At 39.5% G+C, this 15,039-nt stretch overlaps 1 protein-coding gene across 4 annotated transcripts in view; it reads right to left on the reverse strand.

The window, feature by feature from the left end:
- ITSN2 (intersectin 2) overlaps window positions 1-15,039 on the reverse strand; it is an 88,227-nt gene that overhangs the window by 63,503 nt on the left and 9,685 nt on the right. For all 4 annotated transcript variants that reach the window (XM_037391479.1, XM_037391476.1, XM_037391477.1 and 1 more), the window contains exon 2: window positions 9,289-9,352. In XM_037391479.1, coding sequence (XP_037247376.1) covers window positions 9,289-9,319 — 31 coding nt within the window. In that variant the 5' untranslated portion in view covers window positions 9,320-9,352. The remainder of the gene's footprint in view (window positions 1-9,288; window positions 9,353-15,039) is intronic.

The following is a 15,039-nucleotide window of genomic DNA, read 5'->3' on the forward strand; positions in this document are numbered from 1 at the left end:
TCGTAGCCTTGCTTCCCCATGCAACAGAGAAGACTGAAAATATACTTACCCTTAGTCTAGGACAAGTTAGAATTTTTGAGTGAACTCCTCTCAACTTGTATAGCATCAAAGTCTTCAATGAGGAAAAGAAAGTTCTGAGTCACCATGTTTGAGGAAAAAGGCCACCAGAGCTTAGACAAAACTTTCCTACTTCTGAAAACTGATTTTTTTTTTATACTGCTGCTGCTGACCAGTATTCACAAAAAACCCTACAACTTAACTAAAAATTTACAAAAGGATAATTTGTTTAATTATTGTCTAGCAAATCTTTGTGAAATGTAGCAAACCTAATACGATTCAGGCGAATTTCCACCTGTGGCAGCTAGCAAACCTTTCCACACTGGGAGAAATGCAGGCAATATAAATACCAAGTAAGAGGATGCAAAATGAACCTTGAAATTAGGTGGAGTATAGCAAATTACTCTTCTACAAAAACATACACTGACATAAAAGTCAGACCAGAACTCTGTTCATGGAGTATTGGATCCTTTATAGTAATTTTTGTACTTCTTGTCATTATCTGGCCATTAGAGTAAACCCAACATTTTTGGGTTCTCAGACTTGAGGAGGAAGTCTTGGACCAGGAGGAAGGCTGATGGGCTATAATTTACAACGGAGAATTGGGATACAGACTTGAAAGAGGAAAAGAGAAGAACCATCAAATTTTTAATAAAGTTACACAGGAAGCGTGGCAGGGAAGCAAAACGAAGAGACATTTCACAAATGTTTGGTAGAATAAAATTAAATTAGGACACAATTTAGGAAACAAAAAACAGCAATGACCCAGCCAGTACAGACAGAATATTCACCTAGCTAAGCTCGTCTGGCACGGAGTGACAGGCTGAGGCAAGCACACAGTGGTACTTCCCCAGTGTAGCTTCTCAGCCCCCAGTGTAGCTCCTGGATCATTAACAGAAGGAAAATCCACTTATCTCTCAATTGCTTAAGGAACTTTTTGGCACCCACAGCTCCTTATGGCTTTCAATGTTTAGTTGACACCTTGCAAAGTGCTCCGTTTGTTTGGTATCTGCCAATGGTATTTTCATTTGATACTGGTTAATTCTTGTGTTATCAGAGATTAATTAACATTCCCTTGCCTACAAAACAGCAAATAACCTTGAGAAGGTGACATCCACTGTATCCACCATCCCCACCATTTCTTTTCCAAGGTGAAATGTCTTAGTCAATGCAATTAACTCCTCATATGGAAGCTGTTCTGTATGGTTGATCATTCCTGTCACCCTCCACTTTGTAATTTCTAGTCCTGACAGAGAGAAAACATGTAGGGAAAACTAGAAGACAACACCAAGCTAACAAGAACAAGAATAAGAGAGATTGCTTAAACAGTACTCCTTACAATGTTAAGATTACGCATTAGCAGAACCTGCGAACTATATCCAGTACGTATACAATACTACTTTACCAGCTCACTAGGGAGTCTGATTTTAAATATAATGAATTAAAATTGTCTAATTTATGTTCACAAGACCTTGTTATCAGTTTATGCCATAGTCCCTAATCCTGGCTCCACGGTGGCTCATAGGGCCACTTAGGGAATAGAATTAGGAACAAAGTTCTTCCCTGTGTATCAGTTTCTCAGCTGTCAGAAACCAGTAATTCTGCAGACTACTTGAGCCAAAAAAAGCACCAAAAACCAAGAAAACCCCAAAACCAACTAAAAAAACCAACCCGCAAAACTATCTAATAGCCATGGCATAGATGCATAGATCCTTCCTCCCCAAGTTCTGATTCCATGTACTTGGAACCTTTGGTTCCAAAGCATCTTGAGACAGCGAGTCCCAAAACTGAGTTCATTATGTGAAACCAACCAACCAACCAGTTTTCTTCAGCCTGCCTTAAGCTCTGTGATTTCACTAGGTATTGCTTTACTTTTCAGTTACAAAAAATTAGTGAATATTCTTCCCCTTGTCAGCCTTTTCTATGCTATTATAACTTTACTGATTTCTATCAGATCCTCAACTCAGCTGTCTCTTCTCTAAACTAGAGCAGCTCTAATCATTCAGTCTCCCTTAACACAGGAGCTGCATTCTCTCTTTGGCCCTTTTTCATAGATATTCTTACTCCATGTCTAACTCCAGGTTTTTCCAGAGCCTGGAGTGTAACAGATCCTGGCAATAGCAAAGTGTCTAACTTTCAGAAAGGTGAGCCTGGTGGATGTCAAGTTATCTTCAAGTTAGGTTAAAAAGTATTGTCTGTGTATTTCTTAATCCAGTCTGAATATAGAGAAATATGAGGAGTAATTTTGCTGGCCTTCCAGCCCACATCATCTATATCAGATGCAGTTTATACATTAACACACACACACTTTTTTTCCCCCCCAAAGCTTGAATATTTCTTGTGAAATAGTGTTGTGAAAGCATTATTATTTGTTGCACAGAAACATTTACCTGTAGCTCTTAACAACATACAAGCATACTCTCTTCCATACTGTTATACTAGTATCAACACACACTGTAACAAGTGCAGAGTTCTTCGATAACGGTGAAACCATGCCTTTCAGGCAATACACGTTTCCTAAACAAACAAAAACTGTACTGCAGAGATCACAAACAAAATTATGGTTATGAGAAATGCAAGGGAAAATGTTGGTACAAGCTTTAAAATACAGCAACTATTATAAAAAAAAACCCACTACTACTTTTGAACAAATTACTTCAATAAACAGGACTAAGATACCTCTTGATATTCAGCTAACCTTACCTGTTCTTGAGACTCGCACACAGAGAACTTCACATCCAACTAAACCACAAATGTTTTTAAGTTATTAAAATATCTTCTCTGAAGGCACCTGCTAAGAATGCCAGTCTTGTGAACAGTGATATTCTTTCAGGTTTCCAGGGTTCCATCCCTTCTAGCTATCTCCATTATGATTTAGGGTTACTCTTCCATTGTAGGAAAACCAACGGATGTCCTAAAGACCTGATGCAGTATATTGAAAAGCCTGAACATGCAAGATTCCTAATTAAAGTAACACAGCATTATAGAAATACATTTGACGGACCACAATGCCTAAAAACGCGTTTATTCTTGCACTGTAATTAGTGGGCTAAACCTGAACTCATTCTGCCAATACCAATTAATAACATCTATGGCCTGTTCGAAGTGGCCACGATGATCACAGGCGACATGGAATTCAGTAGATGTTAAGATGGTACCACTTCACACAATGCCTGTCAACCCTAAACTGCAACAACCACGCAAAGTGGTTTATCACAGTAGCGCACTTCCCAAGCTTCTGGAGTTAAACCTTCAAGGAAATGAAAATTTTAACAGTCAAAGCTCAGACAAATGATAGATAGATGTTTCCGAGTCCCTTCAGCTAAGCCTTCAGTCCTCTGGCTCCATTTTGGGAAAGTATTTATAGATCTTCTTGTATTATTTGTTTAGGTTTTTATATGCTTTGAAGAAAAACCATCAGAAGGTCTCACTGACATCCAGAATGAATAAAGCAGCTTGCATTATAGTTATTATTATTCCAGATAAAAACCATCCTGGGTTCCCCACTCTAGCGTAACCTTACCTTACAAAAGCTAAGACATTATACTAACAAAATAAAATCTCAGCAAGACAAAGCAGCTTAAAGTAAGTTAATGGATGAAGACCTAACACTAATCTTCACTAGGTTACTATCTAATTTTTCTTATTTATTTTTTATATTTTAGGAGCATAGGAACAGAAGGTACTTCCAAGGTCACCATGTCCAGACTGCTGCTACTCCAAGAAACCCTAATACATTAACTCCTTCCTAAAACGCAAGCTCTGCCTTAAGGCGATCAAGACTTTTTCCTTGACCATGGTCCAGAACACCACTGCTGATGGAACTGTTCCCATTTCCAGACCAACTGCACCAACATCCGATTCATCTCTATTTAACCTTGTGCTAACATTGCACTTCAAAGTTATTTTCCCTCCTTGATGTTTATCTTCCTAGTTAGAAAAAATAAAGAGCAAATTTATTTACTGCAAAGTAAATACAGTGAAATTAAAAAAAAACAAAACCAAACAGTAAGCTTTTATTTTGGTGGGTTAACAAAGCCAATCTCTTCCCTTTCTCAACACTTAATGCCTTTCTTCTGGGTAACAGTGAAGCTTAACTCTGCATCTATTACACTTCCTGGGTTTTTTCCTCTCCTAAGCAGATAACCCAAATTCTACATTATATCCCACAAGATGTCTCACCAGTGCCTTATGCACTGGTACTCCTTATTTCACCCACCACACTTTAGGATGTACTTCCTTTCCCTCAAATCATGCAATTATTACACAATCTTCTAATATATCCGGTTGTCTTCCTCCTTAGTCACAGCAACTGACGAGTTCCCAGCACAGAGCAAAAATTCTTCTAGACCATAATGGTGTGACTAAAAAGCTATTTGAAGACAGTCCAACAGAAACGTGATGGAATTTAACCAACAATATGCAGTTCACACTGTGTAATTCTGGCTGGAAAATGACTCCTAAGTTTGCATCATCAATCAATTTAACCAGCACACATTTGCTTTCTACTGATGATGCTGCCGTAAATAATAACAGCCAAAGCTGGTCTCAAGATAAAAATCCATAAAGAATAACACTATTACAAAGTCCAGCTCAAAATCTGCGTTTTCTCTCCCTTTTAGCCAGTTGCTTCTCTAATGAAGTCCAAACATAAGATCTGTTACACTTTGTCTACAGAAGTCAGTTACTGAGGAAGGCATAAGGTGCAACCTTCCTTTCTTGAAACCTAGTTCCATTTATTCCATTCAACATTTGCCTCCATGTCTAATTATTTCTTCCTTCCAAGATTTTGTCTTACATCTTCCGTGTGAATCTTATTATCCTTATAATTCAATATGAATAAGAATTTGTATTCCACGGTCCTAGAGCACTATTTTGTACTTACTTAAAGGACTGAAGAAAACATGTAATACAGCACATAAAATTGGAAATCTCATTTTTTGCAAATGTGATAGTGCAAGAAGATAATACACCCGTCTAACGTGAGCACATGACTTCTTCTGTGTATCAACTGACACCACTGTCATCACTGAAAAGTAAAAGGAAGGATTAATTTATAAGTAAGGACACAGAAAATATTTGTCCTTGTCCTAGAATTTCTTTCCTTTTCCGTCTTTTAGATGGGAGAACAAGTTCTGATATTTTCTTTGCAAGGTCTAATTCAGCTTAGTATCTTTTATCTACACCTGTTGATATCCAAGCCTACAGTTTCCGTATCTAAGTGCACACAAGGTTAAGAGTCAGGTTGCATTCCAGTAGTTTTTAATTCAACTGTGATGACCAGGGTTTCTCCTAATGAAAAAAAATAAATAATAATCAGACCATGGATCTTGGGACAGACTTCTAGATGGAGCAGGACTTACCATCCACAAGTGTTTTACCCTTGACATCAGTGGAACCAGGACCTTGCTCGAACCATTTGTGTCTACTCTAGTCTCACACACACTGAAGTGCTGGGACACAAAACTCAATTCTGTTCACAACAGAATAACATTCAGTTTGATTTACAAAAGTTGAGAATCATGTGAAATGAGTTAAACTGAGGTGCAAAAAATAATGCTCTTATCAGAGGTATTTTCCTGCTGGACCACAAAAAAAAAAAATCTATCAAAAGGAAACAGGTGGTAGGAAGGAAGAGGAAGGACAAATAAAAACAAACAAAATAAAGCACAGCCCAAAAATTCCAATGATACTTAAGGAAACAATGTGAAAGATACTGATCAGCAAATACTGCCTTCCTTATTCGGCAGAACCATCAAGATTAAACCTCCCCAAACCAAGATCCAGCATCACCATGGATATTAAACCCTGAAAAACTCTACCCTGCAGAAGAAGGGGAGTTGGGAAAATAGCCACATCTTGGAACTACTCTTCAGCTGTAAAGAAGGCATCCCGTGGCAGTGAAGGGTACTTCTTCCTGCTCTGTGATATTTATCAGCAGTCACAGAGACAAATTAAGTGGAAGTACATTTTAATCTGTTAAAGCCTTTAACCTTCAAACTGGCCTTTGTAGTTAGTGTATTGACTCCTACCTTTGAAATACAGTTGTTGAAGGTATTTGTTATTTAGTGTAACTAACTGCCACTTTCAAAAGCTTCTGCAAGACTTAGGATGAATTCCTAAGAAAGCTTTGTCCAGATGGAGAGCTATATGCATGGAGAATAAACTACCAGAAACTGGGGGGGGGGGGGTTATCATTTTCACAGTCATAATGATCAATATTCAGACTGTCACAGGATAAAACTAAATCCTCAGTAGGGAATCCCTGATCTCATTTGCAGACTGGGGAGATGGATATGCCTAGAGTTCTTTTATAGAAGTGGACTCCACAGAGATAAATGTCTGTTATCCATCTGGTGCTGCATGTCTATTTTGTAATTGGCAGCCTTTCTACGTAAGAAGAAACATGTTACTCAGCCTTGCCTGTTCATAAAAAAATGTCATCACAACCTTTATATTTTGCACAGGAGATAAATTTGTAGTAACTGGCAGGTCTGCCCTGAGATCGACAAAAATCAACATGCGCTCTTTAAGTCCTTTTCCTCTTTGACTTTCCAGCCTGTTAGTAAGGTATCCACAAAGGTCACTGTGGATGGAAACGGAGAGTCAAAGGGAACTCCTTTCTGTTCACTGCATCCTTTCGTGACTTCAGAGAAGAAAGGTAAGTGGTCTAGCAAGACAACGTGCCCCTCAAGCACACAACGTCTACAACAAGCTGAAGTTTACTTGGCCACATAACTTAAAAAGAATATGCCAGTTCTTAGTACATGCAGTTTGGCCATTGGCCACATGCTGAGGCTGGAGAGTCTTGGGATCCTGCTCTGGTGGAAGTATGTTCTGAGGAACAGCTCAAGGTGCCCTCAGCGAAGTTGAGTCTCTCAACTGGGACTTCAAGCACACGACTGAGTTACCCTTCCTTCTTGAGGTCCTGCACAGACTTCCCTTTCTCCACTTAGTTTGGTAAATAAAGTGTTATAGCACCTTCTACTTGTATTTGTTTGAGACTATTTGAATATTGCGCTTTGTCATTTGAACCCTGCAGTTCTCAAACACTGTCACCCTGTGTCATATAATTATGCACTTGCAGACACATCCGCTCACTTTTCTGTAACATTGAATGCCAAAAATAACCTTGAAACAGGAACTACTTTATGCCTACCACTACTAATGAACTGAAAGCTAAGTATACTGTACCTTGATAAGAGTAAGAGTTTTTTTCCCCAGATGAAAAAACACCATTTTCCCCTAGCAGGATACAAAAGGAAAGGGTCAACGCTCTGCTAGCAGGAAGGTGTAGCTGGCAGCCAGTGCTCTGAGGCTGCAGCAACGCCTAATGGTCTAGTTGCCTCACACATAACCTCTTTCCTCATCTCATGCTTCAAGTCACTACCAAGGTCTAACAACATAATTACAGGTTTCCACTGAGCAACGAGTGGTAAATGCAGGTGATCTACTTTGAATGCGAACAACAGCGGCAGTAAGCAGCAGGGAAGAACAATTTCAACAGCAAGGGTTGCTCGGTATTTAGCCAGTGATCACATTAAAACTACTCTCTTGTCCCCACCTGACTTGCTCACAATTTAATAAATTCTGATAAGAAATTTATCTGCAAAACTACAGACAATCATCCAAATATTCTGTGAGGAGCAATAGTTTAACCATTTATTGCCTGCTATTTTTCTTACTTTATTCTACTATGTTTTTCAACACGGTAGAACTCTGCCAGGGGAAAGGCTGAATCTTGTGGCACTGTTCCTTTTGAGCAGCAGACAGTACTGCCCAAGGGATTTCAGATCAAAGAAAGGATCACTCTCCCAGATTAACACTTCTGAGATCAATTCATGTACGTGCTCAGTGCTGTCAATACACTTGCAAGCTGCCAACAGAATGAAGGAGTAAAAAGCCAAACCAAAAAAGGATACTAAATAGTTTATGTTTAAATCAACCATAGAGACGGTCAAGAACATAAACGTGTATTCTCCCCGAAGAGAGCTTCTCTGTTTATTTTAAAATGAGAAGCAAACAGCATGTGGCAATTAAAAAATACTTTTTCATTATGTCCAAAAAGGGGGGGGGTGTGGGGGGGGTGGAAATTCTGGTATTTAGATTTTTCCCTATTATATACAATATATTGACTCCTTTTACATCTCTTTTATTGTTAAATCTGTGAAACCAAGTCTGGAGCAAACTGCAGCTGACTGTATAAAAAAAGGTGTTGATCACATCGATTATTTTTCATGAAGTGTTTTATGCAGATGTGAAATATATGTAAAAAAGAGGACATTTAATCTGTAATCGGAATGTTCTTCTGAAAAAAAAACACTTCCCCTTACTCACCCAATTTATCAGCAGTGACAAGTTTCTAAATCAGTTAAAGACCTCCCAGTCCTGCAGTAACCTTCACAGATAAATGAGACAAAAAGTACTTCTTGCATCTATTTCCCTATTTTTGTTGGGAGAAATACTCCCTATCTGGACTAGCTGAAGTGGAAAGCATTATTCCTACACTTGTCTTTTCATTTTGGCCAGCTCTGTAAACAACAACGTGCAAGCATCAAATTTCTCAGCAGATATTTGCAAATTGTGTCTTCACCAATAAGCTTGCTCTAGAAATAAAGAGCTCCAACACACACATACACAGAGAAACAATTTTAAGTTTTCAAATCTCAGGATGTCTCTGAAAAAAAAAAAACCACCAAGAAACAAATCCAAAAGTTTCTATAGTAGATGGGGCACAGAATAAAGAGGAAAATTTGAAACTTTTTTTTTTTTTAGAAAGACTGATTATTTTTGTCCATGTAGCATATTGCTTAACACATTCAAATATTTTGGTTTAAAATAAATAGCATCACATATTATAATTAAACACATTTTGTGCTGAATTACGTAACAGAAAAGGTATGCAAGTTTAATCAGCTATTACTTAGCATATTCCTCGCTTGAAGTCAGGCAGCATTCACACTACAAGTCACACATTCCTCAGCCCTTTAAATGATCTGAGGTTACTAGATGGTCCAGGCGGATCTGTACTCCAAATTATGCTGCAGTAATGCTTCTACCGAATTTCTCCCTGTCTTACGGTACAAGTTAGTCTACAGGAAGCAATCTGCAGCAAACTGACCAAAACGCTGCTGCAGGTATTATTTAACCAGCACTAAAAAAACAAACAAACAAAAAAAGGAAGATAAACGCTCCCACCCCTACCTAAACCAACCGACCCGAGCTACTCACCATTCACGGCTGTGGGAAACTGAGCCATCATGGTCCTGAATATGCCTTGCTAGCTCTTAGCCATCTGCAACATAAAAACATTGTGCCATTAATAATGCAACAAGGGCAAAACACAGCTCTGCGCTCCCGCTGAGTAGGGGGAACGTCTGTCCCCTTTAGCTCGCACTTCCGATAGCAAACAATGCCAGGCTTCAGGATGCTGCTGAACAAGCTGAATTTACGTTTTGCAGGGGGTGGGGGATTTTTTTTTTTTTTTAGAGAGTATGCAGTGCAGTTCTGAACCTAGTGGCACATTCTTAAAGGAAAACAGTACCAACTGTTTAGCAACTGCTGCATAATGTACGAGAACAGTTGACAACATGTCAGAACATATGGTGTGGCAAACAGCCCTCTCCGGGCAGAAGGACAGGCTGGAGGTCCTAGCACACCTCCTCCAGCTCTCCCTGGCAAATAGTTAAGCATATCATAAAAATAGTTCCGTATACAACTCTCTTAACTGAATGCTTCTTCTGAGCAAAACTGGAAGAACAATTAGTAAAATTTATCTCTTTCACTACTCCACACACTTTTTACAAAGAAAACACTCTCACATCATGTATTAAAAAAAAAAAAATTACTTTCCTAATCAAAATTTGTAGTCAGTTTCCCATAACCAACACAACAAACTTATTCCTCTGCTTGAGCTACTGCAGAGTCCAGAGCAGCATTTAAAGGAGTCTCAATATAATTTACTTTCATCATAGATATCAGAGTACAAAGACTTATTTTCTTTTTCTAGTATGTATTCTTTTAAGAGTACCTGTATTAATGCTATTTAGAATTGCAAAATATTCACCAATACTTACTTGAGGGATAAGCATAAACACCACTTTACAAACTTAGAACTAAGACAATGCAGCAAGCTTTTGCTTTGCATGAGATAGATAAATACTGAAATTTACACATCATTATCCTGCGCACTACATGCGGAAACTATTGTTCAGGACAACATTTTTATTTTATTAAAAAAAAAAAAAACCAGCCACCCACATCTCAGACCCCTGTGGCACTCCCTCTTCAGATACTAAACCTTCTCCCCACCCACCATCCCCCCCAAAAAAACCCTTCACCTCTATATACAACCACAGATTTTCATATTAAGTACAGAAATAACACATCTCCCACAATCCCGCCCCCTGCAAGGAAACTCCTGCACATCTCATTAGAAAAATCACACAACTGGAAAGAACTCTGGTTTCATGTGTGGACAGGAGAGCATTTTTTGTATCTATTCCCCATTTCTGCAATACAAATAAAAATGTCTGCCATCACTTGCTAACAATCCACTCAATATATAAAGATATAAATAAGCAAACAAATATAATAATAATAATAATGTAATATATATTTTTATTGCTATTTATATATCCTATAAATAACATCTAAAATCATGCTACTGTAACAGGCCACAAATCACTCATTCTCACTGGGTCATCTGTAATCCTTATAACCCCATGTGGACCCGGTCCCTCCCCAAAATACACGAAGAACAGTATTTTATCTTAAGTTATCTTGCTCTATGTTGCTTATATAACTGTCCAGTGAGTAATTTTTATTTTTTTTTAATTCTGACACATTACAGACAGTCATTAAGACACTTACACATACATTTCTGTGTGCACACACACATATACATATATACATAAAGTGGAAAGATGGGCGAGTCCAAATGATCTCTCAGGGTGACAGTAGGTATCAGCTGCAGAACGATGAAAAAGGAAGCGTGGATCTACTCCAAGACATGAATTCTAAAACAAACTGGAGTATTTTTAGGTTACTTACAGCATCCCCTTCCTAGGCCTTACCAGCAACCTACCAAGAGACACTTGAAATCTATATATAGCCCTCCTGAAAAATGCTTCCAATGTTGTTAAATGTTTCTACTGCACACTTCTCTTCAAAAGCTGTTCTGTCAAGGAGGGCTAGAAGAGAGCCATGGCACAGAAGCAGGATGCTGGAGAGTATCTCCAGAATCAACAGAGCAAAGCTCAATAGAGCTTTGCATTGACAGAGACATCCACCTGCACATGACTTGTTCTAGATTTACAGTCTTACCACATAAAGGCTACACATTTAATCTTTCCTACAATGTATATTATTGTCTTATTTTCAGATCACTTTTATAGTTTTTTAAGTAAGTAATTACAACAGAATCACTTGATAAACAGAACCATTGAATACCCCAAGTTGGAAGGAACCAACAAGGATCATCAAGTCCAGCTTCAGGCTCTACACATGACAACCTGAAAGTTATATATCTAAGAGCATTGTCCAACCACTTCATGAACACCAGCTGGCTTGAGGCCACAACCACTTCCCTGGGGAGCTTGTCCCAGAGCATGACCACCCTCTCAGTGGAGAACTTTCTCCTAGTACCCAATCTTAATTTCCTGACACAACTTTAAGCCATTCCTTTGCATCCTATCACTAGAGAGGAGAGACCAAGCACCTCCCTCACCACTCACCCCCATGAGGAAGCTGTAGACAGCAATGAGGTCACCCTTTGGTCACTTCTTCTCTAAGCTGAACAAACCTAGTATCCTCAGCTGCTCCTCATAGGTCTTTCCCTCTAATCCTTTCACCCTCTTTACTGACCTCCTTTGGACACATCTGGATATTTTTATATCCTTCTTACACTGTGGAGCCCAAACCTGCACACAGTAGTCAAGGCAAAGCCTCACAAGTGTCTTGGTTTCAGCTGCAACAGAGTTAATTTTCTTCTTAGTAGCTGGTGCAGTGCTGCGTTTTAGATTTGGTGTGAGAACAATGCTGATAAACATCACCCAGCAACAACTAAAACCACCAGTGTGTTATACTAAGTCAAGGACTTTTAAGTTTCTTGGGCCTTGCCAGCAAAAAGGCTGGAGGAACACAGGGAACTGGGAGGGGACACAGCCAGGACAGGTGACACGAACTAGCCAAAGAGGTGGTCCATACCATATAATGTCATGCTGAGTATATAAGCTGGGGGAAGAAGGAGGAAAGTGGGGACATCCAGCATTATGTCGTTTGTCTTCCCGAGTAACCACTACATGTGACAGAGCCCTGCTTTGCTGGGGATGGCTGAGCACCTGCCTGCCGATGGACAGTAGTGAATGAATTCCCTGCTTTGCATGCATGCATGCACGGCTTTTGCTTTACCTATTAAATTGTTCTTGTCTCAACCCCTGAGTTTTACATTCCTTTCTGATCCTCCTCCCTATCCCTCTGGGTGAGAGGGAGTGAGCGAGTAGCTGTGCAGTGCTTGTTTGCCAGCTGGGGTTAAACCATGGCAAGTCAGTTAATTATCAGACAATACAAGTCTGATAATAAACTGATTAATTCTTAAAGCCCAAAATCTTAAGATGTATTTTTAAAATACTTCATACAACTTACACCTATAGAGAAAGTCAGACTTCACCTTCTTTGGTTTTGCTGCAAGGGCTCACATAGATTGAGCTTTCTAAACTCCCAACTGCTGACCACGCGAGTGGGAGAAGTAACCCAGGCATCTCCATGCACACAAAACATATAAACCCCCTCTCTCTTTTTGATGTCCCTGGAGTCTCAACTATACCATATTTTAAGATAATTTCAACTGAAAAATTTTGAGGTCAAAGTCCTCGTATTAACTTGGTGAGGGCCCTTCCTATTTATGAAAGCTCTGCATCTATGGAGCACAGGTGTTCCTGGTTCATTTTCATCAGCTGGGGTAACTCCAGCCCACTGTTAACATCAGCTATATACACAGGGCCACTACCTTTCGCTAACCTGTATGACAAGCGATCTCTATCCTGGGCTGCATAACAAGAAGGGTGGCCAGCAGGTCAAGGGAGGTGAGTCTCCCCCTCTACTCAGCTCTCATGAGACCCCCCCCTGCAGTGCTGCATCCACCTCTGGGGTCCCCAACATCAGAAGGACATGGACCTGTTGGAGTGAGTCCAAAGGAGGCCACAAAGATTATCAGAGGGCTGGAGAACCTCTCCTGTGTGGACAGGCTGAGGGAGTTGGGGTTGTTCAGCCTGGCGAAGAGAGGGTTCCAGAGAGACCTTATTGCAATACTCGAAGGGAGCTCCTAAGAAACTTGTAGAGAGACATTTTGTGAGGGCCTGTAGTGACAGAACAAGGGGCAATGGTTTTCAACTAAAAGAAGGCAGATTTAGGTTGGACAGAAGAAAATTCTTTACTAGTAAGTTGGTGAGGCACTGGAACAGGTTACCCAGAGAAGCTGTGGATGCTCCATCACTGGAAGTGTTCCAAAGTCACACTGGATGAGGCTTTCGGCAACCTGGTATAGCAGAAGGTAGCCCTGCCCATGGCACAGAGTTGGACTAGATGACCTTAAAAGATCCCCTTCAACCCAAATCATTCTGCAATAACAGAAGTTTCACCGCTCATGTCAAGGAGAATTAGAAACTGTATTCAGACACTGAATACAGCACACCCGAGTTATCATCAATACCACTGTCTGTCCTTTCAAAAAGAGTCCAAGATCAGATGTTTCTAATACCACACTGATAATCTGTTCCAGTGCAGTGCTCTCAAAAATAGTGACCAGACAGCCCAAATTATCAACACAGGTTTTTTCAGCATACCTGAAAATTCTCCAAGTTTCCCAAGCCTGGGCTAACCCAGCCCAATGAGTCTGCACCAGGCATTGTCATGTAGATGCACCAAACTTAGGTCCAAAAGCAAGAGAGAACTGCCCAACAGATCTGTACTAAGAGTACATTACACCAACGTGATACAATAAAGTCATGATTTAGCTCTAACATCTCACTATTATGCCTATAGGCAGACCTTGTCATACTTTAAAATGCTAGACCTGAAAGGCACCAAAACCCTCCTACATTAACCCCTATAAATAATACTGAAAACTATGACCTTACAGAAGCAGCCAAGAATCATAAACGAGATTTTTACAGGATTTCAGATCACACCAACACTGAGACACTATTCTATGCCTTTGCACAGATCCATTTCATTTGGACACCAGGGTTACACCAAACACACATGCTTCTTTAGTGACAGATTCCTAATTTGTACTGAAAGGTTAAAAAAAAAAAAAAGGAAAATAAAAATATTACTGCAACATTATTTCCCCTCATTCAAATTTTTAAGGAAGGAGGAAACAGCCCAGTAAACTCAAAGTCTACACGCATTTTTCAAAGGTCTGTGGAAACAATCCCTATCAAAGAATAGAGCTTGCTCTCAACAAGCATTCTGCCTTTTACATTTCCACAGCACACCCCAAAGGCTTGGATATTACGCATGTATCAAAGTTAAAAGCAGCTTATTTTCATGAATTCCAAATTACTCTAGTCACCATCTGTAAGAGCACCTTTGTCTAAGACACAGGTGTGCGCCATATATTTACCAAGGGAAATCTCACCAAAATAGTCTCACAGTAGGCCAAACTTACTTTTTAATCATTAAGAGGTGAAAGTTATAAATGTCTGAAGAAACTTATTACACAATATCATAGAGAAACCCAATGCCATATAGAAACACTTACTGAAGAAAAAAAAGCCTCAGGAAGACTATAACCAGTATCTGAAACATGATGAAAAACCAGCCATTCCAACCAGAATCTCTCACAGGAAATTACTTGGTTCTGCAAAATGTTCTAGGAGAGGTGCTTGGTGAACTCCAAGTTATCAGTCCTAAGAAACCATGACAGCCACATCACAAATCCACATTGTAACAAAAAAGTATCAAAACATCCCTGTGAAC

The sequence above is a fragment of the Falco rusticolus genome, chromosome 6 (genome assembly GCF_015220075.1).
Source record: "Falco rusticolus isolate bFalRus1 chromosome 6, bFalRus1.pri, whole genome shotgun sequence".
Lineage (NCBI taxonomy): Eukaryota > Metazoa > Chordata > Aves > Falconiformes > Falconidae > Falco > Falco rusticolus.